This window comes from Felis catus, chromosome B3, assembly GCF_018350175.1.
Source record: "Felis catus isolate Fca126 chromosome B3, F.catus_Fca126_mat1.0, whole genome shotgun sequence".
NCBI classification, from domain to species: domain Eukaryota; kingdom Metazoa; phylum Chordata; class Mammalia; order Carnivora; family Felidae; genus Felis; species Felis catus.
Genome location: NC_058373.1, coordinates 7,628,081 through 7,649,467, shown reverse-complemented (window position 1 = coordinate 7,649,467; position 21,387 = coordinate 7,628,081). Strand labels below are relative to the sequence as shown.

Here is a 21,387-nt window from a genome sequence, read left to right as displayed (position 1 = left end):
CTCTGGGAACTGGGTAATCCTGCCTCTCCCCTTTCCCCCAAATAGTTCCAAATTCCTTCCCAGAGTGCACCCGCACGGACAGAGCCGTGCCTTGGGCTGGAGGCCTTTGGCACAGAAACCGAGCCAGCAGCATCCTGTACGTCCCTGTGGGATGTGGGATCCTCAGAGACCCTCCCGCCTGCCTGTTCCTTGTTTAGGGCAGCTCGCGGGCCTTATCCGAGGCCGGTCCCGATACCTCCTCCTCCTCCCCAGCAATCACTGTCCCCCGCCCGGGAGCACACAGAGCACTCGAGCCACACACTGCCATCCACCTCGAGCCCAGCACGGTGCGGAAAGACGACTTAGCCTTCAGAGGTCTACACCCAGATATCTGGTGATGGAGGGGAAGTGTCCTGATGGACAGGGACGAAAGTACAGAGAGGCCACAGACCTCATCCCCCATGCAGAAATCTCCCTGAACAAGCAGAGCTTTAATTCCAAGGGGACCCCTGGGTTCCTTGATGAGCCACCCACCGAAAAGGAAGAATTGGGATTAAAATCCTACCTAAATGGATCTCAGAATCCTGATGGAATTTTCGAACCACCTCCCAAAAAAGCAGACAGGGGACCTTTATCTTCTGCCAGCAAGCTCATCTCCTTCAACTCACTTTCAAGTTCGAGTAGGGTTGAACCAGGAGTGTCACTTAGCTCTGAGAGTGGTGTCAGATCCAGGCTGAGGTTTTGCGGAAGGTGGGAAGGGGGGTGTGGTCACAGGATTTCTAACGGCAAAGGGCAGAGCCGGAGCCTCAAGGCAAACGTGGGCTTTGCCTACATCGGCCCCACTGAAGGGTGGCGGGGGGGAGCCCCAGGCCCCGTGGACAATCTGGTTGCAAACCAGGCTCCCCATCCGTCCTTTGCTCCTTGCTGCCCCGTCACCTTCTCCACTGTCACACGCCAGAGTTGCTCTCCATTCCTGTCCTCCCCTGAGCAGCCTGCATCACTACCCCCCCAGCGCCTCCCCCCTCCTCCCCTATTTCTCTCTCCCTTCCAGAACCACTGCAGCAGCAATGCGGGAGTCTACCCGGAGCTCAGGCTCCCTGCACCCCGAAGAATGAAGGCCCCCTGCCTGATCCACGTCCGGCATGGCTGCATTGATCCACCTGCTCTTGTCCAGCCTCCGTGCCATCAAAGCCCCTCTGGCCCCCTCACTACTGTGTCAGAGACGCGGGAGTCTCTGCTCGTGCCTGGGCTCGGCCTGTGGAAACCAGGCCCGGGCAGGAGAGGCATCCCGGCACAGTCCCACCTGTGCTGAGGTCACACCTGTGGCTGAGAGGTGGCGGTGAGGACGTGGCTGCTGTAAGCTTGGCGGAAGGAATTCCCACACAAGAGGGAAGAGCCAGGGCAGCCCAGAGGCCAGATTCTTGGCTTCCGCGTGACACGCGCTTCACGTCGGTTCTTTTCCCGGGTAAGAAGCATGTGGCTGAGTTTCGACACACCGGGACGTCTTTTGGGTGGGACAAGAAAGTTCGAATACGGACGGGAAGAGTCAGGCAACGATCTTCCTTCCTTCCACCACCTTCCACCTGTCCAAAGCTGCTCCACCTGTCCAAAGCTGCTCACACTTGCCCAGACGTGGGCAGCCTCACCCACCATCCTGAGAATGGGGTGTCTCACCCAATAAGCCCTCCCCCAACATCAAAGATGCCACCATCGTCTGCCTGGGAATCTTGCCAACTGCAAGCCACATCATTCATCTTAGACCTAAGACCAACCACGCTTTCGGGTGCCCGGGGTCACAAAATTCTAGAATGGGATAAAGAAAAAACTCCCCAGATATTCTTTTCTGGGGAGTCTTTAAAATCACCGTGTTTGAGAGGTGCCAGGAGGAACTTAGGGATGATGGCATCTAGCCTCGGAGAGCCCTGAAAGACTTGTTCACCTCGGGAGGGGTGGCTGTGCAGCCCCCCAGGACTGTGGCCTTCCAGAAGCAACAGACAGGCTGCTCTATGGAGCACACTGCGAAGTCCAGGAGGCCTCCTGTCAGCCCTGGTTCTTCCGGTCACCAGCTGTGAAAACCAGGGCTGGTTACTTTCTGAGTGTCCACTTCTTCCGGGGTAAAACGTGCCTGGCTTTGAGCGGGTCTGCAGAAGGGACATACGGTTGTTGTTAACGTCCCACAGGTGGGCCCATTCTTTGGCGCTTGGCAGCCAGTTCCAGGATCTGGCCATGTAGCCCTTGTGAAAGGCTCCGGGCCTCTGCAGAGCATGTCCCTGGAGGGCCCTACCCCCCGTGTTCACCACTGTCTTGAAAGACACAGCGAGTTTCCTGCTCTCCAGGCTCCAGAGAGTAGGGTTCAGAACCGTTGCTCCTCAAACACCCCTTCCAGAACAAAGATCCGTCTAGCGCCCGGCAAACACACAGGCTTCATGGCCTGCGTCAGCTGTGGACCTGAACCACGGGACCAAAACGTACGTTGAGGTTCAGGAAAACCACTGTGAAATCCCCTGGGGAAGATTCCAAACCCGGAAGGCCTTGCTGGTCCCCGGAGCCTCCCCGCACGAAGCCTGTCCAAGGCAGCATCCTTCTGGGCTGAGCAGTGCTCTCCGGGTCTGCCCTGCACCAGCTCTAACTGCCCCGGAGGCTCTAACACCGCAGTAAACGTCTGGGACTTTGGGGCCCAGCAGGAAAACAGAGTCCTGGGCACTAAACGTTGTTCTCCCTGGCTCTTTAGACTTTTCAGCTCTCCTCAGATCTCACTCCTAGCACAAGGCCTGGCCTTGCACCTCATAGGCAAAATAGAAGCCACCAGACCAGCCCTCCTGCCCTTTGCTGCCCCAAACCTCTAATCCCTCATCTTTCCTCTTGCCTCCTGCTGTGCTGAACAGCCCTCCCTTCACAGGCTGGTGGCACCCCTCCCCCCGAGCTGTGTGCTGGTCCCCCCCTCTTCTCAGGGGCCATTTCATTCCATCACCTCCTCTCCCAAGCATCCAAGGCTCCATGCATTAGACCAAAGCAAAGGTCAGATCTCTCTTGCTAAAAATGGAAGTTTCCCCCAATAGCCCCGCCCCTCAGCGATCCCAGTTCCAGACCTGGGACCACCGAGGACAAGGGAATGCAGGGCTGGGGCAATGCCCTCCCCAGGCCGTTCTAGAGGAGAGGAACTTCCATTTGGGGTCAGGCTGGGGGGAGCTCAAAGTCAATTTAAACAGATTAAATCAATGAAGGTCAGGAGGTCCCTGTTGGACCTCCGCCTTGAGCTCACCCCCCTTGCTCTACCTGTCTCACTGTTACCTGCTAAGGAGGCGAGCTCCAACAGAGCCTGCTGAGGCCCAGCGAAAGGTCCAATCCCACCCAGGAACCTTTCCTCAGTCCCTGTCTTCCACTCTTGCCCCAGATGTCCTGCATACAGAGTCCCTCCACCGAGGCAGAAGATGTTGTAAGTTACAGAAGGCATGGCAACCCCTTCCGGCTGGGTCAAGGCCAGGAGCCCAGGGCACACAGCCTTGCCCAGCTCACTCATGCATTCTACTCTCGGCAGGACCCCCATGACTGCCTCCCACTTCCCGCAGCCCATAAGAGCCCCATGGGACAGTCCGGCCCACCTGAGGGTGTGCGTGTGGGTGTGTGGATAGGGTGTCCCTGAAGGATAAGCAGACTAGCCTGTAAGCCCAGAGCCCAGTCCTCCTCTGACAAGGTCACGTCCTCAAGACCCAGGGAAGGTACAAACCGGCTCCATGTGAGGGAAAATCCTATCGACTTACTGGTGCGAGGTTCCCTCGGTTCTACTCCCCAAACCTGTTACACATCCGCTCTGAAGAAACGATCTCGATAAGCCTCGGCTGCTCAGGAAACAGAGCAGTCTCCCAGACACCAAGGAGGCGAGGGTCTCGGGGGCTTGAGCAGTGCCTGGAGGAGTCAGGTTTGAACCTGGCCTCTGCTTCTTGTGCTGTGTGACCCTGGGTGAACCACTCGACCTCTCTGTGCCTCTAATGCTTCCTTGATAGGACGAGGAAACAGTTCACTAGATGGACTTGACCTATCTGGAGGAGTCTCGATGAAAACCACCAGTGCAACAGATTACAGACACTTTTGTAAACAGGACTGAGCTAAGAAACTTCTTTAAAAGAGTAACAATTGAATAGGTGTGGCGGGAAATGTGAGAATTTCTGGATCTTTAACATTCTTTGCAGAATTGCCAAATAAGAGGTCTGATGCAGTCATTTCATTAGAAAATAAAGTGTTTATTAAGAAACTATACACTGAACACTCCTATAAGTCTCTGTGGAAATACAACGCCCCATTGTCATAGCACAAGGTGAGAAAATGGCGGAATAAAGGATGCTGGGGTGGATGGAGCCTGGCAGGCTGGAAATGAGGTAATGATTTACAATAATTAAAAACATCATCCTCAAGCTTACTCCTTAAAGCCACACTCGGGAGGAGGCCCTGGCCCAGAGGGTCAGCGGGACACGGTGGGGAACAGCCTGACACGAAGCGTTGGGGGGCAGGGTGGCGGGGAAGATGGCAGGAGCTGGATAAACACACATCTCAAGGCCCTGGACGAAACCTGAATCCCCACATGACACTCTGGATGCTACGGTGGCCGGGAGGCCACCCCAGATCCGGGCCAAGAACCTAGAAAGCTTCGTGGTTTGAAACCCCATGGAGGCATCTGCAGAATCAGGCTGGGAACCCGGCACAAAGAATCACCATCCACAGGACCCAGGAAGGAAAACCTTAAGCGGGGCTCTTACTTCCCACGTCAACTTGCCAAAGGCAGAGACTATTCCCTATTACTGTGCGTCACCACCCCAAAACTTAGGGGGTTAATAGCCACCACCATCTTGTCCGAGGAGCTCCCCGTGGGAGACCCCTGCTTCACACTCTCCGCCGTCCCATCAAGGGGCAGCCTGTGCCGACTTCCCACGACGGAGGCGCCTGGGCCAAGCCCGAAGTCCACTTGCCCAACACGGCAGCAAATCTGGGAGAGGTTCAGGCTCTACCACTGTGCCTTTCCTATCAGAGCTGGGGAGAGGCATCCCTTACCCTTTCCCTCTCCCCAGTGGATTACGTGGAAAATGGTGGGGGTGGGGGGAAGCAAACCCCCTCTTTGGGAGAGGGTGGCCATGGAGTAAGGCATGAGTCAAAGCAAGCAAAGTAAACACATATATTGACCAGAGAACAGGATGACACTTCCATGAGAGGGGCTGGAGGAAGCCAATTTTTCCTTCTCTTCCCCTTCAGTTCATCTTGGCCTTGAACTGGTGATTCCATTGGGTTCCGAAAGTTCTGAGAGTCAAGAGTAAGTGAGAGTGGGGGTAGAGAGCCAATCCTGGGATCAGGGACTTGTAGGAAGGGCCTTGGCCCCTGGCTCCCTCGGTACCTTGTGGTCCTAGCAGGATGGCCAACTGATGGACAAGACCTCCCGCAGCAAAAGCTTGTCAGGACTGCCGATCTAGGGGCCAAGGAGTTTTCTAGTATCACACTCACTGTGAGCCATTCCAGAAAGAAGAGGAAGGTAGGGGGAAAATGTGTCCAAAAAAAGTATGGTTTTCTCCACCAAAAAAACCCTCAAAAAAAACCAAAAACATATATATATATAGAAAATGATTGGTTTCCATTCTTTCCTCTGAGACCTAATCTGGTGCCAACACTTGGGCCTGGCTCCCCCTCTCTCAGCGCGTGGTCTCCACCTCTGCTTAGCCGCTCTTCCCCGCTGGAGGCTGCAGGGCGATGAGGTCACTAAGAGGACAGCCTGGTATCCTAGGGAGAGCCAGGGAGACCCCACGCTTCCAGGCAGGGTAAGTGAGGCCGGAGCACGGCTGGGCTTCCATCAGGCTTTCTCGTGCTGGTTGGGTTGTTTTTGTAAAGCAAGAGAATGGCTAGTGTGTTTAAAAGGTGGTTCTTGGTGCACAGGTTTTTAATTCTCTTTATCGGCTCTAAAGTTGGTGGCAGGAGCTGCCTCGGAGGCCGGGAAAAAAGGAGCACAGTGATGACTGAGGGAAAGGGCGACCCTGCCAGTGGCGGATGGGGGAAGACACCCATCTCGGTGGCGGTAAAGGGTGCAGGGGCACCGGTGGCTCATGCGGTTTCTACTTAGCATCCCCGGATCCAAAGAGAACAGCGCCTAGAGCTTCCCACCTCTCAGAGGGCCCAGCCTACCAAGGTGACATCAAAACAGGGAGGCTTAAAAGGAGTTTTTAAAAGCCATGACGTCCTTTGCTGAAATAAGCACTGACATCCTCAACATAGATGCCATGGTTAAGAGGCTTGGAATGTCCGGGAAGGCTTATTGGATTCAACATAATTTCTCTGAAACCTATAAAAAACAAAAACAAAAGAACAGAAAAACAGAAAAAAGCAAAATAAAGTAAAAACCAAAACCCCCAAAGAAGATCAAAACTAGGAGGGGAGACGGAGAGGGGGCTTGAGGGGGGTGGGGGAAGAGGGGGGTACGGACACAGATCTATCGGAAACCGTCAAACGAATTGTCAGCAAAAGGGAAGGAGAGGGAGGAGGGGATTAACTTAAAACCAAGCGTGGTCAGAGAAACTGGAAACACTCCATTTTGCTGCGGCCTCCGCTGAACCGAGGAAGGGAAGGGAGTCAAATATTCAGGGGCTTGGGCCTTGGATTGTCACGGAATAGCAGAACAGCCTCATCTAGGGAAGGGCACAGCCACTAGGGTCACTGGGATGGGGGGAAAGGGGCGGGAGGGAAAGCGTTCTCAGAACCTGCATTGCTAAGGGATACCAGAGGGCCACTTCTAACCCTAGGAGCTGGAATTCTATAGGTTGCCTTGACCATACCCGCGGGGGTGGCGGGGGCAGGGGGGGGGAGGGCTGGGAGCGGAGCGTTATTCTTCCAAGCCTGCCAGCTCTCTCTCATTGACTTTTGGTCTCATTTCACCGGCTCGGTGGAAATTTAGGAAATAACGGCTGTTCTCACAGCCTTATCGTAACTCCAAGTCTTACAGAGGATAAAAACGCCCTGGAGGAATGACAATGGCGGCCACTTGCACGACAGCTCAGCTCCTTTTCGGCCACGCTGCCATAGACTGAATTAGGAGCTCCAGAGACGTGGGTGTTCCTGATCAAATCTCCAGATGGAGGTTTCTCAATCAACCCCAGATTATAATAATGTCTGTGAAATAACGTCTGTCTAGAGTGTGTGTGTGTGTGTGTGTGTGTGTGCGCGCGTGCGAGCACGCACCTGCAGACAAGACAGGAGCAAGCCTATCTTCTCATGAAAGCTACGGGCAGGTATGTGAAGGGCACAATGGACAGCTGGATGTTGGGGACGTGATGGGGACAGACTGAGCTGGTTGCGCAGAGACTCTCCCCTCCTCATTCCTGGATCACGTGATGCTCAAAACACAGTGGAGTAATCTGGACACTGGGAGCTCTCCATCTGTAGGGAGCGGGGTCAGATTTGTGAAGACGGAGGGAAACTTTCTTGTCTGTGACATCATGTTTAGAGAGAGGCTCAGCTTCAGGATGAGAGGTTTCTGCGATAGCTTCCCCATGCTAACCAGGGACAAGGGCTCTCTTGGGTCTGAGGTGGAAGGGAAGGCAGGCCACGGGTCTGGGCAGCCTGCCTAGGAGGTGTGGGACACCACTGTTCCTGTCCAGGTTGTGGTCCCTCTCTTGCTTCTCCCACACTCTTCGCCTCGGCCCTATGACACGTCCTCCCTGGAAGACTCCTCTGACCTAAGGGATTTTTAGTACCAATCCCACACTGGGCACCTAGTCATCCCCCAGTCCTCTGGGACATACTGGAGACTCCATGTGGTCTTAAGATCTGAAGAATCAAAACTGGTTGGGGGTGGGGCCTGTACTGCATACAAAGACGTCAAAGGAGGTAACTCACCATGTGACCTTGGGTAAGCCACTTCCCCACTCTGGACCTCGGGCTCCTCATATATATAGTGAGTTGATGAGACTAGATGATCTCTATTGTCCTTCAAGTTTAATATCCCATGATTGTCTATGTTTGAAAAGACCCCTGGCAGAAGAGGCAGACACGGGGGAATTAATGGTCAGTATTGAGCCCCAAGCGCAGAAACAAGGGGAAGTATTTTTCATGTGCACGATGCCAGAAGCAGAAGCCAGGTGTTCCCCGATCCGTAGTCAACACTGCTTTACCTAGAGGGGCACCTGGTTCATCTCATGCATACAGTCTACAGACACTGTCCTCACAGTATCACACGGGAGCATTCAAGAACTGTGCCAGGGGGTCAGGGAAGGTTTGCCGTCCCCATGAACTCTGTCCAACCCCCTCCCTGACATCCTTGCCCCCCACCCCCCAATCCTCCTTCTTGGACCAGAGCAACCTGAATGTGTGCCCATCACTGCTCTTCTGGATGCCATTCCCAGGGCTGGAAGGGGGATTCTTATCACTTAGGGAATGGCCCTGCAAGTCCCAAGACCCCCTTTCTGTCCCCTTCTTTCTCCAAGAAAAAATTCAGCTAATCTCTAAGAGGAAAACAACTTGGTAAGCGGGGGAGGACGAGGAGATGGGGCATGGGGCGGTGGCGAGTTTGGTCCCTCAAAAATCTTTCCTGCCTGAGTTAGGGCATGAACAGTTGGAACGATAAATGCTGTTGGTTCAGTAGACCCAAGGACTACAACTCCTATGAAAGGCTTATCGTTATAGCTGGAGAGTGAAATCTCCTTTGGAGGCCACGCAGCATCATGGGTCCTGGAAGGCTCCATGTTGGATCCATTAAAGGCAGGGGCCAAGCCTGCCTAAGCCTCTGCCAAGGTCCCTGAAGCTGCCTCCGTGAACATGAGCCTTTTCCCATATTAGCCGGGATCTGAAGTTTGTTTTCTCTGGAACTCTTTCCCAGGTGGAGCCTTTCCAAGATTCTAAGTGCTGAATCCTGATAGCATAGGAGGCACTGCTCCAAGATCCTCTATTCCTCCCCCTCTTGCTCTGAGCAGCCCTGGAGCAGGAAGGAAAAGGCATCTGCTTGGGGGAGGGCAGGGGAGACCAGGACCACCGTGGACACTGACTGGGAAAAGCACAGATGGATGCAGGGAGGGCCGAGGAGGGGCAAAGCCACCTCCAAAGAAGGCCTTGCTCACTGTGCCCCCACGGACCCCCGTGCGTCTAACCTTTTCCTCCATCTGGTGACTGCTCTACACAAAGTCGTGCAGCATAGAGTTCGCTGTGGGCGCTCCATAACTCAGAACAGAGCCTGGTCTTCAGGGACTGTCTGGTATAGGTTTCCTGAGAAGGGAGCCAGAGACTCTGGGATAGTTTGGGGAAGGGAGGGGCGCTGGGAAGGCAGGCTGGGGGAGAAGGGGCGCTGAGCACCCACAGTACTGGATGAAAGGACCGGAGCCAATCCCCCCGGGCCAAAAGCAGGTCAAATCTTCAAGGGCAAGTGATTCAATATTCACTGCAGCAGAGAAGGGAGGGTTCCAACGGCCGTGCAACACAGAAGGGGGCCTAGACCTTCAAGCCTCTCCACTTTTCTGACAGCCTCACAGATCCCAATCATCTGTCCCTCTCTGTGGTCTCACCACGGCCCCAGGGCCGACCCCTGGCCTTGGCGACCTAGGGCCCCCAGCTTTCTGGCACCTGCCAGCGAGAACTTCCTTGCATCTCCTCTGCCTACACACTCCTCACATGGCTTCGGATTCTCCCGGCCTCCTTTTCTGTCCCTGCTTCTTCCTTTGTTATGTGACATGATAATTTTGTTACCTAACTCCATAAAGTGGTTTAGGTTGTGGCCTTGATAAAAGGCCCAATACCGAATGGAGCTCTATTGGATTATTTTCCAACATTTCCTCTTCAAATGTATTTGTTTGTCATCTTCAAGTTGCTACATCACATGAGTGCTTAGCACTTACATTGAGAGAAGCACTTTATACTCAACAGTGGGCTGAAATACACAGGAGTCCTGGCGCTGAGGTCATGGGTGCCTTGGTAGGGAACCGGAGGCCCAGAGCAATTCAGATCCTTGTCCAGAGAGAGAGACAGAGACAGAGACAGAGACAGAGAGCAGGAGGGGACAACAGGACAGATGGAAGGGCAAGAAGCCTGCTCTGCACCGCACCCCAGCCAGGGGGTATTGTCTCCATAGCCTCCTCACTTTTCCCAAGGGGTAAGAAGAGGTAAGAGGTTTTGAACCATGCTGCAGGAAGGCACGGACTGAAGAAGGGAGCTGTAACATGTCCAGCTGTAACAACCCTACCACCAGATGCATCACTGAGCGCCTTGGCATCCAAAGATCTATCTAAGTTAGGGACAGTGCCAGGTGATGCCTGTGGCTAACTCAGTATCGCCCAGCATCCTTGAAGGGCTGACGTTATTAACTCCATTTTAAATGTGGGAATACTAAGGCTCAATAATATATTTAAAAAACAAGCAAACCAACCAAGTTCACTTGTGGCAGAATCTGATGTTGACCCAAGCTCTACACAACCCCAAAGTCCTTATACGTAACTACTTTGCAGTATGGCTTCCATTTATTGAAAATCAATATCCAGGGAAAAGAGGCTGAAATGGAGGTCAAGGCAGCAGTGGTGGGGACATTCTGCAGGGGAGGCAGGACTTTATATATGGCTCCCTCTACAAGACCCAGACGGAGGACAGGAGTCATCTTTCCTCACTAACAGCTTCCCTGGCCAGGGAGATGAGCATCCCATGCCCGCCCCTGCCCTCCTCCAGCAGGTGCCTGGTCTAACCTTACCCCAGGCTGCTTCATCTTCTGCACTGCCCTTACAGTAACACTTTGCATGGCCTAGGACCTTCCAAGTAAGGAATCCCAAACTGTGTCTACACATGGACTCCTTCATTTTGATGGCACTTCTGTGAGTTCAGCTCAGGAAGGGTGAAAAGTAAACCTGATGAAAGAGAGATGGTAATGAGTTTGGAGAGAAGAGCAGTTACCCAGAATATTGTTACGCCCATAGCAAGAGTGTAAAGTATCTGAGAATACCCCTAGGAAGCCAAGCATGGTGCCCAGGAGAACTCTCTCCCCAGCACCCTCCCCTAGGCCACTATGTAAACAAGAAGGGACAGGAACGAGTGCATTATGGTAAAGAAAAGCCCCACCACAGGTCTCTCTTTCTGCATTTCCTGCTGTGTGGGGTCATGGAAAGAAGGTCACCAGGGAGTCCTACTGGTCCCTGGGATAGGACCTTTGTTCTGCACTTTGGCTCCTGATGTGGCCACCGCTCTGTCTTCAACCTATGTTCTTTCTTCTCCTGCCATTAGATGCAACAGAAGGCTGGTAGCAATGACCCAGGTGGGTGGGACTCAAATGCCTTGGCTTGCTGTCCATGATACAGCTTGCTTAAAATCCTCCTATCTCTTCTTCTTTTATTCTGAGGTTGCAAACCTAACCTATAGGCCATATGTGGCTCCAGGACGTGTCTTTTTTCGGCACAATTTCTTTTTAAAATTTTTTTACTTAGTTGCCAACATTTAAAACTTGGGAGATTTCACATTTAAAATTTCCACATTTCTAGCTTCCCTTGAAAATCCAAGAGTGCTGGCAATGCTGGGCCAGCTATTTCTGCACAGTGACAATCAGAGCAACATGGTAGCCACTCAATTTAGACAGGGCACGTGTTCTCTGCTTTTCCATGCACTCTACCACTCCCTGTTACCGTCTACCTGGCCCCTTGACTTATTTTCAATACCTGCATGGTTTGTCTTAGAGTTTCCTACTCCACAAGGAACACAAAGCCAGCACTAGGTTATGGGCTGTGCACTAAAGGCCAGGAAATGCCATCTCAGCCAAGCCTTGCTATCTGTCCCTGTAATGACCAGACTATGCTCCCTCTAGTCATGGCTTAACACCTACATCCAAGGGACAAACCTATCTCAGAAGGCAGAGGCAGTTCAGGAACTCAACCGCACGGGTAAGAGGGCATCGTGTTTGGAAATAAAATTCCCAGTGAGAAAACGTGCCGGAGACCGCGCACAACGCTGCTGTTGGGGAGAAGGTGGCACTATAGCACCGTCACTGGCTGTGTGTTCCACGCTGCTTACACGTATAAGGCACCTGACCAAACGCTGTCAAGTGCCAGCTATCAGGCCTCTTCACACAGCCACTCCATTCCACGGGACATGATCTGACCCAAGTATCCCCATATCCTTACGCGGACAAACATGCTACAAAGGGTCCCGCAGGCTGCTCAAATGTACTTGGCTGCTGAACTGAAACGTCCCTCTTGTACATTTCCCGGCTAAGAGTGTGGAACGGAGATTCCCCAACGTCAGTATGCAGTGCCTCTTCTCGTAAAGCTGCCTCGGTACAACCCGGAAAATAAACGATGAGACCTCCCTGGCCCATGTGCCAAGTCTGGTTCCAGTTGTGTGCAGATATTCTGAGGGAGGGGGCTGAGGCTGAATGTACCCCAAATGTCATTTAGCGCATAGAATCATGCCCAAAGGAAGTCAGTGGGAGGGCATCCACACCTGGGTGATGCAAAAGGGCACAGAACATTGAGATCCTCAGATGGCAGCAAGAGGCTAGCCCCTGATGGAAGCTTGAGCGCTCTGTGACTCTTTCCTGATGGGTATTTTCAAGGCTTGCACTCGGAAGCAGGAGGATGTGCCCGGGGGCTCCATCCCTGGCATCAGGAAGATTGTCCCAACAATAAGTGCATCTTGGCTGAAAGGGGTGAATGTTAGTCCCAGAGAAAGGGAAATTTCTTCCACTCTAGGACGTGGATGAAGTGACCACTTAAAATACTCCATAAGCCATGGAGTAAAATTAGTCATATGTCCACCATTCTCAAAATTAACCATATAAGGGACAACCTGTAACGGCAGAACGTCGCCTTCTCTTGTTGAGCTGAGAGGAGAGGGAGCCTCAGGTGTTGAGAACCGTTATCTTCATCCCTCCCCTTCCACTCCCTGAACTTCAAGATGGCTGTCTTTACATTCAGCACATTTTTCCCTTTCTTGACTTTTTAATCTTTTCAATTGTTTGAAATATTCACGAAGTATAGACAAGAGCAAAACTATGTGCTCACCACCCAGTATCAACAACTGACAATATTCTGGTATCTTCTTCCCAAATTTTGAGAGAAATAATACATCACAGCTATGGGTCTGAACACAAGAGCCTGTCCACGATCCTCCTCTGCTTATATCCCAAACCAGAGTTAACCACTTCCCTGAAATAGATGATCATTTCTAAGCACCTCTGAATAATTTTGCTACCTAGGTATATCTCGATACACACATCACAGCATTATTGTGCCTCAACAAGGGATGTTTTCTAGATTTATCTATGTGGATTTATGTTGATCCAGGTAGCTTTCATTAATTTTAACTGATGTAGTCTACCATGTGACCATACTGCAAATCATTTATCTGTTCTACCAACTGCCATTTGTTTCCATTTTCTCATTATTCTTTTAAAAGTTGCAATAAATATTATTGCACAAGTCTCTTCATGTGAGTGTGGGAGAGTTTCTCTAGAGCAGCAGTTGGCAAACTTTTCCCACATAGGGACAGACAATGAATATTTTAGGCTTTATACAAATCATCAAATCTGTTGCCACTACTAAATTCTGCCATTGCAGTCTGAAAGCAGTCACAGACAACACATAAACAAATAACCATGTTCCAATAAAACTTTATTTACAAAAACAGATGGGAGCCACTTTTGGCCACTGGCCCAAAGGCCACCATTGGCCAACCTCTACTTTAGAGGTTTGTTACTCAAAGTGTGGGCATGTGGACCACCACCAGCAGCAGCAGCAGGTGGGAATTTGGTAAAAATGGAAAATCTTACATCCCCCTAAATCAACATCTGCATTCTAACAAGCTCTTTAGGTGATGTGTGTGCAAAAAAAAATTTTTTTGAGAAGAATGGCTTTAGAGGATTTCCTTATAATTTAGTGCATATAAATCCTTCAGTGTATTCTTTCATGTTTCCCCAAAGTGATGGTACTAACTCATATTTCTAGGATCACTAAACAGGTGAACTTCTTGCCCCGTATCCCCATATCAGATATTATTTCATGTGTGATAGATGTTATCTCCTTAAGGTTTTAAGGTCTATTTCCCTGATTACTACTCAGGTTGTGTATCATATACAATGTGTGTGTGTGTGTGTGTGTGTGTGTGTGTGTGTGTGTGTGTGTTTAGATTGATAGATATGTAAAGCATATATCTGTATCTATAGATAAATAGATCTGTAAAGTGTGTGTGTGTATATATATATATACACACACACACTTATTGGTCATATATATATATATATATATATATATATATATATATATACACACACACACATATACATACATATATATATAGGTTGTTGGTCTTTTGACTTGTAGGAGTTTGTTTATTCTGTCTACAAATTCTCTGTTGGATACATGGGTTGGAATTATATTCCTCTAGTCTATGGTTTGTCTTTTAACTTAGTATATGGCATTTTATATAGATTTGTTTTTAAATTCATGTAGTCAAATGGATTAATCTTTCACTTTACGATATTTATAATCTGTATCTTAAGATTTTCCCTCCTCAAAGTCAGATTATATCATCTTTGCTTTTACATTTAACAATCTACCCTAGAGAAGAACTGCAAATAATTGATATAGAGACTCCTCACTGAAGGAGGTAGAGCTTTAGTCCCCACTCTGAGTATGTGCTTTGCTTATTAGGTTAATTTCAAAGAAAATGGTAAAGGGGAAAAGTAACTTTATAGTGGAGATGGCACCTGGGTGGCTCAGTCAGTTAAGTGTCTGACTTTGACTCAGGTCATAATCTCGTGGTTCGGGGGTTCAAGCCCCACATGGGGCTCTCTGCTGTCGGTACAGAGCCCACTTCAGATCCTCCCTCCCCTTCCCTCTCTGCCCCTAACCACCCCTTTCATGTGTGTGTGTGTGTGAGCGCGTGCACACACACACACACACACACACACACACACACACTCTCTCTCTCTCTCTCTCTCTCTCAAAAGTAAACATTAAAAGAAAAAACTTTACAGTGGAGAATCTTGGCAAACAGTGCCTCAGCCAGGTGACTGAAGTGAGCCTCATCAGTGACAACATGTGATCACTGTGATGTGATGTGATGTGATGTGATGTGATGTGATGTGATGAAAATGGCACTTACCTCTGTGATCTTTCTTCCTAAAACCCATACCCCAATTGACAAGTCTAAATTGGAAGACATTCTGCATAGAATCTGACCAGTGCTCCTCAAAACTGTCAAGGTAATCAAGGACAAGGAAAGTCTGAGAAACTGTCATAGATCGGAAGAGGCAAAGAAAACATGATAACTGAATATAATGTGGTATTCTGGAGGGGATCATGGAGCAGAAAAAAAAGGGGGGAAAAACCAGTGAATCAGAATAAAGTATTGAATTTAGTTAACAGCAATGTACTGATTCTGGTTTCTTAGTTGTGACAAATGTATCATGGCAATACAGGATGATTACAACAGGGGAAGCTGTATAAGGGAGTTCTCTGTACTATCATTACAATTCTCTGTATATCTAACTATTAAAAAAAACCCTTTTGAAACAAACAGTTCTACTTTTAAACTTCAACCAGAATTTACAACTTATTTTGTGACTGATATGAGGTGATAATTTAACTTTATTTTTCCCCTTGTGGTTTTACATTATCGTTCTTCCCTTTCATACTGATTTGCAGTGACATATCAAAAATACACACTTATCCACACATCTATCTGTCTAGATTTATGTAACTACATACATAGGTGTATGTATGTATGTTTTCTAAGTACTTAAAAAAATATTATACTTTGTCCTGTTTGTCTCTGTTGTCTTAATTACTGTAACTTTATAATGTCCTTTTGTCTACTGTAACAAATCTCCTCAATCTTTACCTTCTTTTTTAAAAAAAATACCCTAGGTATGGTCTTTAATTCTTTCATATGAATTACAGAATAAGCTTATCAAGCAAGTGCCTTCAAAAACCCTGCTGGGATTTTTTACTGTATTTAACTTACAAAGTTGAGGGTGAATCAACAACTTTATTATATCAGTTCTTCCTACTCATGATGAAGATATATGCTCCATTTACTATTCTTCTATTATTAATAATGTTTTATATTTTTCCATAAAATCTTGCATATGTTTGTGAGACTTATACTTTTTCAGAGCTTCAATTTTTAGTTTTATTCCATTTTTGCTACTGTAAATGAGATTTGTTTTCACATAAATTTTCTAATGGTGTTTAGGGAATATATTGATTTTTGTTTATTGATCTTGTATTTGGAATTCTGCTGAACTCTCCAGTTAGTTCTATAGTTTTCTGATGTTCTCTGTAAGGCGATCATAGCATTCATGATTAGGAGAGTCACCAGTCTTTCTAAGTCTTGTATTTCTTTTCTTGCCTTATTGCATTGGCTATGATCACGAGAATATTGCTGAATAAAGGTAATGATAACCAGCATCCTTATCATTAGATTTGTTTCCATGTGTTTCATGCTTTTTGATTGCAGTTCATTTTAAGTAGGATTTGTTTTCCTTTTCCTTTTTCATTCACTCATCACTGTCCAATGTTGTTGTTTTTGTTGTTGTTATTGCTGTTCTTACTATTGCTTCCACTTGGGCCCTTACAACATCAATTTTGAACTAGTCTTATGATGATGGTTTGGGGCCCCTACACAGTAGTACTAGGGATACAGCAGAACAGTCTTCAGATACTTGGGTAGCTTAACTTAGTTCATCATCTCAAAGGCTGCATCTTTACCCTCTCTCCCCCACTTCTTAGGCTCAGAGATTCCTATTTCCTGTGCTCACAGACAGGAAATGACAACATTATTTTTTCAGACTCTTTTCATCAGTGTGAAAGTTTGTCCTCAGCCCATGACTCCAAGCAGTAAATCTAATCCCCTAACAATTTGGAGCACCGTAGTTCTGCAGATCCTTTCAGAGCTAAATTCCCATACCTACTTTCTGCCTCTAGACTTAAAAGCCCAGCATGAGGATGGATGTAGCTCTGGCTCATCATCTTTTATTTCTGTACTATTTCTGGTCTACCAGGTTATTTATCTTGTTTAGGGGAAGAGGCTAGCTATGTCTTTTTAAGTTTTTATGTCACTGTTTTATGTTTTGAGCAAGGGAGATGCACTAAGCCATGAACTCATTACACCATCTTGATCAGAACCCAATTATTTTTCTTCCTTTCCACATTAGAGAAAACATGTATTTTCCTTGTTTCCAAAGCCAACCATTTATATGATGCCTTCAATCCTATCTCCGACTTCCTTCTTCAGGTATTTCCTACCCCTGGCATCTTCCTTCTCTCCTGTTCTATTCCCCTTTCTGCAGAAATCTACATATGGTCACCTCTATCTTTTGGTATGTACACACCTATCAAACCCAGCCTCACTCTCCCAGACTCACAACCAAGTAAATGATGGAGCACTGTCCTCTAGTTTACCATACATACCATTTACTGTCATTCCATATCCTTAGTTCTTTTGGGCACCAACATGTTGCATAATTTGATCCCAACTATAACCCCCACTGCCACACAGATCACTCATGCTTAACTTTCCATAACCTAAGTTCTCTTCCCTCCAGAGAAACTACTCTCTTTGAAGATCACCAATGATTACTCCACAACCAGATTTTCTCCGTTCCTTTTTAGCTTGATCATTCCACACATGTGGCACCTTGACCACCCCATATCCCTTATGACATTTACATTTACAACACTGTGCCACTCTGCTCATCTTCCTACCTTCTATTCCCTCTCTTTCTGTTGGCTTCTCTTCCTCCACCTGTGCCTACTGTGGTTTCCTCATGCTCTAATCCCTGACTACTCAAAGTGTGGTTCTTATGGGGCACATGGGTGGCTCAGTTAGTTAAGTGACCGATTCTTGGTTTCGGCTGAGGTCATGATCTCGCAGTTTTGTGAGGTCAAGCCCTGTGTTGGGCTCTGCACTGGCAGCACAGAGCTTGCTTATAATTCTCTGTCTCCTTCTCTCTCTTCCCCTCCCCCACTCACATGGTCTCTGTCTCTCTCAAAATAACCGTTAAAAAAAAAAGTGTGGTTCTTAGACCAGCAATAGCAGCATCACCTGAGAGTTTGCTAGAAATGAAGAATCTCAGGCTCTATTCCAAACCTGAGTCAGAATCCGCACTTAACTTCTCTGCCATGTTGAAACCCAGGAAGGATGCATGTGCAACATCACTCCCTATTTTCCCACCTGACAGATCAGAGTTTTAGAGAATAGAAAAGTTGTTTTTTAGAACCGTGTGATATGATTCGTGTGTATGTGAATCTGTATAACAATATGCCACATTATTTTGAGGTTCTACAATAGTATCTTGGCATTTGCGAGGCATTTCTTCTTCCAAAAACTTTAAATAATGATTATGTTAGCCTCAAAATATCTTGGTGAGGTAAGGAAAGAAAAAAAATTATCATCTTAGCATCAGTGCCTCCTACCCCTGACTTGACTATGTGGCCCTCCCAGAACCAAGGTCTTCAACTCTGTCTGGTACCCCAAGGTGCCTGACTTTCCTCAGGGTCGTGACCATATTGTTTAAGATCCAATGAGCAAAAAGCAAATGCCAGAGTCTAGCAGGAAATGTAATCAACAAAGTCTAAATCCCTGGGCGGTATCAATTTTAAGAAGATTATTTTAGAGTAGGGTATGGCTAATAGGATCAGAGGGCTGGCGCATTCTAAATTTACAGCCCTATTAAATAACATAAACTTGTGAGTTGTTTTTCTGGCTCTGAATTTCTATGATTAGGGATGATAAAGAAGATATTGAAGATGATAATGGAGGAGAAGATGAAAAGAAGTCAGAAAAGGGCTCCACCATACATCTGTATAAAGCAACAGTTCTTAACCTATCTTGGGGCCCTCTTTAATTTCTTTAATCAAAGCATGCAGACACAGAGACATACGAGAAAGACTCATGCATTTTGGGCAGTGGAGGTATCACAATCTCCCTAAATACCCTAATTAACAGTGGCAGACACATGTTACACAGATCATAAAGCATCAGAACTTTGCAATGACAGACAACTGTGACAGACACCAGCAAAGAAAAATGCAAATCCCTGCTTCCACTGTGCTCCAAATCTCTAAATTGCTGACCCATGCTGAGGATCACCTATGCCCATGGGAAACTGTTCAGAACTGGAAAAAGGAAGTGGGAATACCAATAGAAATAAAACATAATAGGGGTACCTGGGTGGCTCAGTCAGTTAAGCGTCTGACTTTGGCTCAGGTCATGATCTCTTGGTTTGTGGGTTCGAGCCCCGTATCAGGCTCTGTGCTGACAGCTCAGAGCCTGGAGCCTGCTTCGGATTCTGTGTCTCCCTGTCTCTCTCTGCCCCTCCCCTGCTTGCGCTCTGACTTTCTCTCTCAAAAATAAATAAAATATTTTTTTTTAAAAAGAAGGAAGACATAATTATTGCTCTAGACTAGAAGCTTAAAATCCAGTGCCAAATATGTAAGGGATACATCTTCTTAGGCTTACCTAGCACTAATTTTCCAAATATCTGAGTATCAATCTTCCAGGAGTCAAAAAAAAAAAAGGGGGGGGGGAGTTTACAGTCAACCAGACTCTTAAAACAAATGATCAGATACGGCATATACTCTAGTGAGTGTCAAGAGGCAGGTGCCCACCCACAGCTGAGGAGTTCAGTGAAGGAGTGATCACATGTGAAGGGAAAAGAGGTGGTAGAGATGATCCCTAGGCAGAAATACGTAGTGGTGGGGGTGGCATTCCAAACGGTGGGAGCAGCTTAAGAAAAGTACAGCAAGTGGGAGATTATTATGGGTTTATCTGCGCCCCCCTCCCCCCCCACCAAAAAAAATAACCCTAGCACTTGAGAAGGTGACCTTATTTGGAAACAGAGTCTTTCAAGATGGTCAAGCTAAGAAGGCAAGGTCATAACGGCAGGCCCTAATCCAATATGACTGTGCCCTTATAAAAATGAGAAATTTGGAACACAGGTAGACACCCACACCCACCCACATCCACCCCCACCCCCCACACACACACCATGTGAACAGGAAGGCAGAGACTGGGCGGACGTGTCTACAAGTAATGCCCAAGAGTGTCAGCAAAGTACCTGAAGCCAGGAAAGAGGCAAGGAGCAGACCTTTCCCTAGCGTCTTCAGAGGGAGCCTGGCCCCAGCAACACCTTGGACTTGGATTTCTGGCCCATGAGACAGTAAATGTTGTTCTAAGCTATCCGGTTAGTGGAACTGTGTTATATAAGCCTTAGCAAACTGAGACAGGGATGTCCTTCCAGAAAAGCACAGAGTATGATTCAGCTGGAACATAAAGCAGGAGTAAAGGAGAGATGGGCACAAGATCAGCAGGGGCAGTGGGAAACTAGTACTGGGGACAACGTGTGAGTCACCTCCCAAAAATGGGACTTCAATCAAGTGATGGTGGTAGAGCCGCATGGTAGAGAGAATGGAGAAGCAGGGACTGCTGTGAACTGATGACAGATAGCTGAGGACAGATGGATGGATAAATGAAGACAGACGGATGATGGATCAATAGATACAGCACGGGTGGATTCAGGGATAAGAGATTTAGAGTAAATGATGGATCAGCTAACGACAACGGCCCCTCTACTTAATGTTAAAAATCAATTTCCAAGTGTGGAATTCTGTTTCCCACTTTCAAAACAAGGTCACGTAGTTTTGGGAGAACAAATCTCCTGTAAAGTCATGGGAATTAGATACCTGGGGATAGCAGTATTCTAGGGAGCCCAGGGAGCCCCTGATCAGGCAGCCATGCTTGGCCTGTACTCGCCAGCTCAGTGTGATAGGGGTGTGGAGTGCCCCCACCCTTGGGACCTCAACCCTAGTGAAAGCCCTCCAGCCTTGGCTGAAACAGAAAGGACCTCCGGTCATAAAAGCAGTGCCAGGAGAGCCACGGGGCATTCCTAGAGGTTAACTACCGCGGGAGACTCAACCTCCTTGGAGCGGGTCGCATTTTTCAGTGAGGCTTGAAGGAGAAGTAAGAATTCCAGGTGAGAAAATAGGAAGGAAAGGTATTCCCAGGAGAAAGAACCATGTGAGTGATGGTCTTCGTGATGGTCTTCGACAAAATACATCCGAGGAAGTGCAAAGGGTTCTCATCAGGAAATAAGTGGAGACGATTAGCATGGGGCAGATCTTGAAGGAACTTCAGGATCTTGGGTGATGGGTGAGTCTTGAAGGATTTGAAAGAAAGGACGGCCTGAGAGCAGATAAAGGTGAACGGAAAAGAGAGAGATGTGGTGGTGGTCGGCAGGACAGGGCAGAGGCCAGCAAGCTTTTTCTGTCAAGGGCCAGATAGTAAATATTTCTGGCTTTACGGGTCTCTGTTGTAACTACTCAACTCTGCCGTTGAGTGAAAGCAGCCACAGACGACTGGTAATGAATGAGTGTGGCTGTGTTCCCATAAATTTTATTTATGGACACTGAAATT

The 21,387-nt window shown here is 48.1% G+C and overlaps 1 protein-coding gene across 10 annotated transcripts in view; it reads right to left on the bottom strand.

Annotated features, from left to right (window-relative positions):
* The window catches only part of NTRK3 (neurotrophic receptor tyrosine kinase 3), a 397,694-nt gene that overhangs the window by 109,931 nt on the left and 266,376 nt on the right, over window positions 1–21,387 (bottom strand). For 2 of the 10 annotated variants that reach the window (XM_045058830.1, XM_011282745.3), the window contains 2 exons: window positions 7,849–7,983; window positions 4,200–6,298 (listed from right to left, as the gene is read on the bottom strand). The exons of 7 other annotated variants lie outside the window; for them this stretch is intronic. In XM_045058830.1, coding sequence (XP_044914765.1) covers window positions 6,180–6,298; window positions 7,849–7,983 — 254 coding nt within the window. In that variant the 3' untranslated portion in view covers window positions 4,200–6,179. Of the gene's footprint in view, window positions 1–4,199; window positions 6,299–7,848; window positions 7,984–21,387 lie in introns of those variants that run through there. One more of the 10 variants, XM_019831909.3, reaches the window with a different exon arrangement.